This window comes from Triticum dicoccoides, chromosome 3A (genome assembly GCF_002162155.2).
Source record: "Triticum dicoccoides isolate Atlit2015 ecotype Zavitan chromosome 3A, WEW_v2.0, whole genome shotgun sequence".
NCBI classification, from domain to species: Eukaryota; Viridiplantae; Streptophyta; class Magnoliopsida; order Poales; family Poaceae; genus Triticum; species Triticum dicoccoides.
The window spans coordinates 151,726,129-151,736,033 of record NC_041384.1 but is presented as its reverse complement, the minus strand read 5'-3'; the positions used below and the strand labels follow the sequence as shown (position 1 = coordinate 151,736,033).

At 44.6% G+C, this 9,905-nt stretch overlaps 1 protein-coding gene across 1 annotated transcript; it reads left to right on the top strand.

The window, feature by feature from the left end:
• The first annotated feature begins 3,703 nt into the window (after positions 1-3,703).
• On the top strand, positions 3,704-7,104 carry LOC119267667 (protein Mpv17-like). Its single transcript, XM_037549096.1, has 3 exons — positions 3,704-3,958; positions 5,054-5,145; positions 6,330-7,104. The coding sequence occupies exons 1-3, from the start codon at positions 3,797-3,799 to the stop codon at positions 6,730-6,732; spliced, it is 657 nt and encodes a 218-aa protein (XP_037404993.1). The 5' UTR covers positions 3,704-3,796; the 3' UTR covers positions 6,733-7,104.
• The last annotated feature ends 2,801 nt before the right edge of the window (positions 7,105-9,905 follow it).

The window sequence follows — 9,905 nt, the reverse complement described above, 5'->3', positions numbered from 1 at the left end:
AAATTCTGTTTTTATCATTTACCTACTCGAGGGCGAGCAGGAATTAAGCTTGGGATGCTGATACGTCTCCAACATATCTATACTTTTTTTATTATTCCATGCTGTTATATTATCATTCTTGGATGATTTATAATCATTTTATATCATTTTTTGGTACTAACCTATTGATATAGTGCCAAGTGCCAGTTTGCTATTTTTGCATGTTTTTACATCACATGAAATCAATATCAAACGGAGTCCAAACACAGCAAAAGTTTTTGTGGATTTTTTTGGACCAGAAGACATCCAGTGGGCCGAAGAAGCACCCGGGGTGCTCCGAGGGGAGCACAACCCACCAGGGCGCGCCTGGAGGCCCAGACGCGCCCTGGTGGGTTGTGCCCACCTCGGTTGCCTCCCGAAACGCCTCTTTACTCTATAAATACCCCAATATTCCAAAAATCTTAGGGGAGTCAACGAAAATCAATTCCAGCGGCCGCAAGTTCCAGAACCACCAAATCCAATCTAGACACCATCACGGAGGGGTTCATCATGTCCATTGGTGCCTCTCCGATGATGCGTGAGTAGTCTTTTGTAGACCTTCGGTCCGTAGTTAGTAGCTAGATGGCTTCCTTTCTCTCGTTTGATTCTCAATACAATGGTCTCTTGAAGATCCATATGATGTAACTCTTTTTGCGGTGTGTTTGTTGGGATCGGATGAACTTTGAGTTTATGATCAGATCTATCTTTTTATCCATGAAAGTTATTTGAGTCTTCTTTGATCTATTATATGCATGATTGCTTATATCCTTGTATTTCTTTTTCGATATTTGGGTTTTGTTTCGCCAACTTTATCTATTTATCTTGCAATGGGAAGAGGTGCTTTGTGATGGGTTTGATCTTACGGTGCTTGATCCCAGTGATAGAAGGGGAACCGACACGTATGTATTGTTGCCATTAAGGATAATAAGATAGGGTCTATTTCAACATAAATAGATCTTGTCCACATCATGTCATCGTTCTTATTGCATTACTTCGTTTTTCCATGAACTTAATACACTAGACGCATGCTGGATAGCGGGCGATGTGTGGAGCAATAGTAGTAGATGCAGGCAGGAGTCGGTCTACTAATCTTGGACGTGATGCCTATATAATGATCATTGCCTGGATATAGTCATGATTATTTGAAGTTCTATCAATTGCCCAATAGTACTTCGTTTACCCACGGTTTGCTATTTTTCTCGAGAGAAGCCACTAGTGAAGTATACGCCCCCGGGTCTCTTCTTTCATATATTTGCCTTTGCGATATATTTTTCTTTACTTTTATTTTTAGATCTATTAAACAGAAAATTGAAAATTACCTTACTGCACTTTATTTTATTTGTCTTTCAACCTATCAACTTATTACAACTTTCTCACGTCCGTTTGCCAATTTCTGACACCGTTATCCGAAAGGGATTGACAACCCCTTTGATACGTAGGGTTGCAAGTATTTGTTATTTGTGTGCAGGTGCCGTTCAGGTAATGTTGTGTGGTTCTTCTACTGGTTCGATAACCTTGGTCTGTTGTGCTGCATCATCCCTTCCTCTTTCGGGAAATACCGACGTAATTGTAGCAGACATCATACCTCTGTGTGTGAAATGACGAAAATGCCCTCGACGGGGCTGTCTAATTCCACGCGGTGGCATGAAGGGGGTGAAAATATTCATTGCTACAAGAGCCCCTCTTTGATCCGACGGGCGAGGTCGTCTCAGGGCTCAATCTGACGGCCCAGATCGCATCAAGCAAACACATCGGACGATCCAGAGTCCCTAAGCTCTGAGAGAGCTTGGTTTCACACGTGGTTCGTTTTTTCGATGCTTATATGCTTATATATATGCTGAACAATCAATTCAAGGGCCATGTTCGTTGTCAATGGCTTAGAAATATACACAATAATATCAAATTTGTAAGTGTTTTTAGAAATCCGCTATGCGGACATATCGCCCATAATCTGGCCCGCTATCCGCATTCCTCTACGCCAACCTCATTCCACTATCACCCCGCTATCTATCTGCTACTTGAAAGTTTGGCCCTAGATTGTTCAAATCTACTTGTAATCTTTCTTCAAATCCATTTTGTAAATCCATGTTAAAATCCTAGCTTAAAAACATCCAATGTTGAGGTCGAGAAGAAAGATGACTTTTAGCCATTGACAAATGGGTCCCACGTAAAAACAAGATATTATAGCGCCCTTTTTTAACGATTTTGTATTTGCGCTTTGTCTCAACGACCTCCATATTCATACGAAGCATGCTTCATATAAATTTTGAAGGTTATACTGACTTCTACTAAAATTGCTCTCAATAATCATCCATGTCACGAATCAGATAGATAGTATGGCAAAGTTGACCCCTCCCTCCAACCCCCGCATTTCCCTGTTTGCCATAAAAGACTCTGAAAAAAATATTAAAGGAAACTGTCGAAGGCTGATTGGGTGGAGGCAACCCACCATTCTTTCTGCCCACCTAAGAGCAACTCTAGCAGACCTCGCAAAAGCCGCGAACCCGCAAAATTCCGGCGAGTATGCGGGCTCGGTCCAATTTTCCGGCCATAATAGAGCCCGCATACTCGCCCGGCCCGTAAACCGCACGCCTCAACCACTATATCTACGGTTTCTCGGCGCTTTGCGGTCAAAACCCTATCCCCCGCCGCCGCCGAGCCACTCAATTACCCACCCCCTTCTCTCCATTTCTCGCCGCCGGCAACCACCTTCCGCCTCCAGCCCCATGTGGGGCCGCATGTGGAGCTCCGGGCGCGGCTCCGGCAGCAGATCCAACGGCGGCAGCGACCCCGAGCGCGAGCGGCGCGTCCGGTCAGACGGCGTGAGGAAGCGCGGGGCGAGGAAGTGGACCAACCGCGGCCTCTCGCCACCGTCGAGCTTCCGCGTCCGCGAGATGGATGAGTACGACCGTCGGCATGGTCGTACCCCGTCCTCTGCCGCGTCCTTCTCTCGCGGCGAGATCTTCCTACGCCGGGAGCTCATCCTCTTCCGGCGCGGGCCTTCTCCCCGTGAAGAGGGAATGGTCAGAGGAGCCGGAGGAGCCGAAGGACTTCGAGTTCGTCCCCGTCAAGGAGGAGCCCGAGGAGCTCGGCCGTCGCGGAGTCGTCGAGCCGGAGGACTTCGTCGCCGACGCCGACGCGGTTGCGGCCTCCATTGCTGAGCGGAGCGTGCGCGAGGAGGCGGAGCGCCGGCGCCACCACGAGGAGCTCGAAGACCTCCGGTTCCGGCAGGTAGTCGCGACCAACCTCGCCGCCAAGGAGAAGGACGACGAGTCGTGGGGCATCCGTGAGGAGCAGAGGGTGAAGTACATCGACCTTGGCAGCTCCGGCGAGGAGGATTGAGCTCCTCCACGGTGTCGTCCATGGCCGCGAGCTCGCAGCTGTGAGATCCACACCCCTCTAGTACTAGTACTGATGCAGTATGTAGTATGAACTAGTATTTGTAGTGTTTGATCATGTAAAATATATGTAATACTCTCGCGTCCACGAGATGCAATTTCTCCCGTGATTTTTTTCTTCAAATTATGCAGTTTTATCTATAGTTTCTGTTCGGCCGCGCTAGTTCTCGACCCGCAAACGAGATCTTGATGAAACTGCAAACGCGTTTTGCGGGTCTAGATTTTGCGAGGTCGGCTAGAGTTGCTCTAACCCTAGCTCAAAAAACCGAGCGAAATCCCAAAGAACAAATCCAAGGAAATAGAGGGGAGGGGACGACTCCCCCACTTCCTTCCTTCCTTTCCCCTTCTCCCCCGTCAATCTTTTCTGCTCGCTCGCAGGGATGCGGCGGCTATGGCGATGGTACCAGCAGTCCCTGTCCTCCTACCCCGTGCGGACGCAGGTCGTCAGCTCCGGCATCCTCTGGGCCCTCGGCGACATCGGCGCCCAGGCCGTCACCCACAAATCCGCCAGCTCCCACCACCACCACGCCAAGAACCCCGAGGTAGCCAGTCAACCGCCCCTACCACTTCTTCCTTCTCCAGCCACTGATCCCTGGATTCCATGGTCGTTCTTGGATGCCGTCGCGCCTCAGCTAATCCGGTCGCCTGGGAGTGGGGACTTCCCTGGGGTATATGTAAACCTAGGCTACCAGAGGGATCGATTTTTAGGCGTAGGGGATGCTTAATCTGTTTCAACAGGGTCGATATGTGATTGGTCATTGGAGAAAGTAACTACATAAACCAACGCCAGTTTCGCGGTTCGTTTGCTTGTGCTGTTGATTTTCCATGCGAAGAATAATAATATTAGAACTCCTGTAAGTAAATTGTTGTTTAATCACATACCAGTTTGATGTTTGGGTAGGGTTTATGTTGCGTTTGATGTTCTCTTGTTGACTAAAGCCTATTTTGCCCACCTCAAAAGAAGGCTATTTCGCCAAATCTGTTCCTAAGGTTATCTCCATATGCTGTTGTTGGTGTGTTGTCATCTGGCAGTTCTTTTCAGTAATACATTGGAGCATTGTTGCTAAAACTGGGGTAGGGGATTTTATTGGTCCATAGTGTCACTCGATTATTTGAGTGCCTATTTGTTTTTCGCTCCGTTTGGTGTATCCATGTATTGTTTGGTGATTTTAGAGCTTTTTGGGTTTCATCCCAGAAAAATAGAATCAGAGTGAATGGGTTATTGAATGAGAGGTTGATTTCGATGTTATTCCTTTGAGTATGTACTTTCTGCAATGTTCATGTCTAAGCGCTCCTCAAAACATGCTTTCAGTTTTCATTTTCTTAAATATCAAATGGTACCCCTTCTGTCTGATCTTTAGCTTTAGATATATTTGTTATTTTAGATTTGAGACCAGCCAGCATGGTGATGGAGTACTATTTGACTATTGTTTCTGCTAAGAATCAAGGTTCTGTTGTTAAACAGAGAATTACCGGCTGCATAGTTTGTTTCTAATAATCAGGAAACTGGTTTTGAATTTGATGTTTTAAGTCTGTAAACCAATCTTTAAATTTCAAAATCTAAGAAATTCAAACCGAAACTTAATATTCTGCACTTTCATTGTTATCCACTTAACGAAGCTCTGTTACCTTTTCAGGATAAAGATAAAGAGTTCAAAATTGATTGGAAGAGGGTCGGCATCACAAGTTCATTTGGATTTGCTTTTGTTGGACCTGTGGGACATTACTGGTTAGTTCTCTCATAATTTCATATATGGTATGAGCAGATGGTGTTAAGCTCAACTTTGTTGCGGTTTCTTTATTTTCTGGTTTTAGGCTGATTAGAAATCAAATTATTATAGTTTGGACAACATTAACATGGTAAATCTGATAGAGCTCCATCTTCCAAGTCTCAGGCTGATAGTTACATGGTGTAGAACTGCAGATAAAGGATCCAAAGAGGGCCACAAACACATAACCATAAAATGGCAAAAAACAAAATGATGAATCACGATAATTTTCAAAATGGAAGGCATTTTAGTAATTTTCATCATGCACTTATCTTTTCCTTTTAGGTGATGACTCATTGATACAGATGACGTAATATTAGTATAAATGGGTAATAAACTGTGAAACACTGAAGACACTTAAATGCCATATACTTTGGTCATATCGATTTTTAGTTCATGAATTCATTGGAAGTTTGAATTTTTACTTCATGGTTAATTATTACTAGTGTAATTGGAAGCGGTGAATGCCAACCTTTGTGGCAATGCGTGTGTTTGTTTCAGCACAATAAAGATGAATAGAGCATTATGAACTATAGGCCTCTATGCACAAACATGTTAATGGTGGCCTCTCGTACTGAATATTGCCTCATTGTTAAGCTGTGAATCAAAACTTGGTTTGCACATCAAATTTTGGAGCAAAATTAGGTTGGGCTGCACTTTGCAGCTGTGCAGCTTTTTATGTTCATTTCTGTTCTCACCGATCCACTTCAATATTAAATCCTTTATGGTGTCACACATTTTGTTGCACGCTCATTCTTACTGCTCCTTAGACTCGTATACTAAAACACTGCTCTTTCTGGAGAGTAGTTAGCAGTGGACCGAATTAAACATGTTGTTAGTGTCTAAATTTTCATTTGGCCACAAGGTTTTGAACTGGAAACAAGATTGGTGTTTGAAATCTCTTAACTAAAAATAAAATGGGACAATACCTTCCGACAGACCTCTACTGTCATTCCCACTTTGGTGCGCCACAACTTTGTCTCATTCGTTGCACCCTGTCGATGTGCTAACACTGGTTAAGATCTGGGAATTAACCTTGTTGGTTTTTAGTGGCTAAGCAAAAGTCTACTGATTTTAGGAGTTAACAACTTTTGGTTTCGTGAAGCAAGCTGCCATATGACTTGTACTCATTTTTGTGACCTAGGTACGAATACTTGGATCGTATGGTCCGACGAAGATACCTGCCTGGTTCGTTCAAATTTGTAGCCTCAAAGGTTGCAGCGGATGGTCTCCTCTTTGGGCCACTAGATCTGGGGCTGTTCTTCTCTTATGTGGGCCTTGCTTCAGGAAGGAGTCTGGAGCAGGTGAAGGATGATGTGAAGAGGGATATCATTCCTGCTCTGGTTTTAGGGGGAGCCATCTGGCCGGCTGTGCAGATCGCAAACTTTCGCTTCATTCCCGTGCGATATCAACTGCTGTACGTGAACTTGTTCTGCCTGTTAGACAGCTGTTTCTTGTCTTGGATCGAGCAACAAGGAGACGCGGCTTGGAAGCAATGGTTCACATCGTTCCAGAAGAAAATCGAAGACCAGAAGAGCAACGCTTGATCTGAATCATGATTGAAGAAGACGCTTGACCAGAAGTTAGCTTCCGTCGTTTTCACTGATATATCCAGGGAGTATATCACTTGCTGCCAGCGGCTGTTTATGTGGAGTTCTGGTGGCCAGCAATACTGGGCGTCACTGTCATGTGGAGATTGATCTTTGTTTTTTCCACAACTTTAATGAGATGAGAAGGCAATGCTCTCGTTTAGCTTTTTGTTTTGTAACCGAGCATTTGTTCATGCTGTTTGTTTAACCTGCAGAGCGCGTATTTTTAACGAGTATTCACTGTATTCCTAGTGTTGTCGGAACATGATCTTCATAAATCTGGAATGATGCTGAAAACTTTCTAGTCTTCTCAGCAGATATTTCATAAAACGGACTCTCTATGGATCCCCACAAGTGATCAATTCTCGCATGATTCTCTTGGTGAAGTCCATTTGCATGATCGTTCATTTGCTTACGGGCTAGATAGAGGTTTTTTGGGTGAGCCGCCGGAGTGATGTCGACAGCGCCTGAGAAGATGACCACCGTACCGTTTTAGTAGGTCTCAGCCTTCATGTGCAGCTTCTCTTTTATTCATGTTATTAGTAATTGTCTTCATGCCCTCTAATTATCTACGTGTTGATTTAAATGTGAGCTAATTTCCTTTTTCTCAAAAAGAAGGGATATCCTCAGCCTCTACATCGAGTGATGTGCACAACCTGAACGTAGTTATTTTAAAAATTATCAACTGATCACAATAAAGTTGAAAAAATTGTCACACATGGATAGCCCAAGGGCAAACTAGAAATAAAAAACATAGGAAAATAACATCACGAATTCTACTAGTTGAAGAAATTTCAAGAGATCACTCCTAGCAGCTACAACCAAAGACCGTAGGCGCCTGATCCTCCTCTCCTTGCTTAATAGCCGAGGGCCTTGAAGATAACCTACAGAAAAATTAATTTTTTTGTTGTGTTAAAATTAAAATTATTACAGTTGTTCAAATGGCTCAAAGTTAAATGCAAATTCCCACACGGATCCGAGACTTCAACTTGGGATTCACGGCACTAACCCAGTTTCCGGATATATTCGTAGCACTCATTGGTGGAGATAGATTAAAAGCTATAAAAATTGATCATCATAATAGCTTGACAAGTGGCTAGTGAAGGAATAGATGCTGAATTGACTCCTTATCGCCACAAAAGCAATACTTCGTGTATCGCTGTCAATTCCTTTTTTTTCAGATTATCTTTTGTCGGAATAACCATGCGACCTAAATACCACATGAAGATTTTTATTTTCAATAGGAATTTCATTGTCCACATTTTTTGTTGTTGGAAAGGATGCCCATCAATTCTTTTTCATTATCCACATCCGTATAAAAGGATTTCGCACATGCGTGATGTTCAGCCTTGGACCCAGATCTAATGTCTCATGAATTCAGTGAGCCGCCGGAGTTATTTCCACAGCGCCTGAGATGATGACCATCGTACCTTTTAGTAGGCCTCCGCCTTCATGTGCTACTTCTTTTTTGTTCATGTTAGTTATTGTCTTCATGCCCTCTAATTATCTACGTGTTGATTTAAATGTGAGCTAATTCATTTTTTCTCTCAAAAACACGGAATACCCTCGTTCTCTGCATCGGTTTATTGATTATTTTAGATTTTAGCAACTGATCACAATAAAGTTTTCTAGAAAAAGGGGGCACACATGGATAGCCCAAGGGCAAACTAAAAAGTAAAAAAACAAAGGAAAATGACATCACAAATCCTACACTAACTAAATCTGTATAATGAACTCTAAGAGATCACCTCTCATCGGCTACTACCAAAGACTGTAGGCACCCAATCCTCCTCTTTGCGTAGTAACGACCACCTATGGGCTATGGATTAAGCTGATGGCCTTGAAGATAACTTGCAGAAAAAAAATATTTTTTTCAATCACTAGAGTTGTTATAAATGGCTCAAAGTAAAGCCCAAATTCTCATATGGATTTGAAACTTCAACTTGGGATTCACCCCAACAACCAGTTTACGAACATATCGTACCACTCATTAGTGGAGGTAGATTAAAAGCTATATGAATTGATCTCCATAATAGCTTGACAAGTGGGTAGTGAAGCAATAGATGCTGAATCGATTCCTTGTCGCCACAAAAACAACACTTAGTGCATCTTTGCCAAAAAAAAATCGATTATCTTTTGTGAGAACAACCTTTTTTTTGAGGAACCGGCAGGAGCACTGCCTTTTCATATAAGAAGGAGGATAAAGTTTATGTACAAGAGAGATCCGGTTTTCTGAGAGAAACCGGACAAAACCCCCTAGGAACTAATCAACCGATACCGGCTGCCATCTGTGCTCGGCCAAAGGCCAAAGTCCTTTGCTTGATGTCGTCGAAGGCAATAGCTGCTACCTCTAGGTGCGTGAGGCGAGTTCCATTGAAGATGCGTCGGTTTCGCTCCTTCCAGATGTTCCCGATGGTGTAAAGGAAGCGGCCGCTCCGTCTTCTTCCGTCGTCCTTGGGCAAATTGGTGGTGAACGAATCCCACCAGTCCGAAATCCCCATCGAAGGGGGCAACGTGGGTGTGGCCCCAGAATCCTCTCCCGTCCACACCTGGACGTGAGACCAAACTGCGGCGGCAAACGGGCAGTCCTTGCAGAGATGAGTGGCCGTCTCCGGTGCCCCAAGGCAAAGGGGGCAGCGAGGGTTGTGCGGCCAGCCACGAACGGCTAGCATGTCGGCCGTGAGGATTTTTCCGTGGAGCACAAGCCAGGCGAAGAACTTGCATTTTGGCTCTGCGTGTGCCTCCCAAATCTTGGCTGGGGAAAACTTGGGATAGGATGCAGAGAACTGGACCGCGTAGGCCGAAGCAGCAGAGTATATGCCATTTGGGGTCCACCGCCAAGTGATGGAGTCCTCATGGTCCGGGTTCAACTCAACCTGAGAGATAGCTGATGCGAGGGCAATGAACTCCTGCAGATGGGTAGGCGATGAAAGATGGGCCACCAATCTGATCCAGTTCTCCTCCTAGAGCTCCTTCATCACAGTTCTCCTCTTCCTGGTGGCAATTTTATACAACTCCGGGAAGGCCCGGGACAGGGGGCCCTGTCCTGTCCAGTCGTCGTGCCAGAATAAGGATTTTCTCCCATTGCCCAAGGAGATGGTGGTAGAAGCCCTGAAGAGCGCCATATCCGT

Coding starts and splice junctions, on each gene's coding strand:
- LOC119267667 (XM_037549096.1), top strand. CDS start 3,797: ATGCGGCGGCTATGGCGATGGTACCAGCAGTCCCTGTCCTCCTACCCC. Junction 3,959..5,053: donor ACCACGCCAAGAACCCCGAG/GTAGCCAGTCAA, acceptor TTACCTTTTCAG/GATAAAGATAAAGAGTTCAA. Junction 5,146..6,329: donor GGACCTGTGGGACATTACTG/GTTAGTTCTCTC, acceptor TTTGTGACCTAG/GTACGAATACTTGGATCGTA.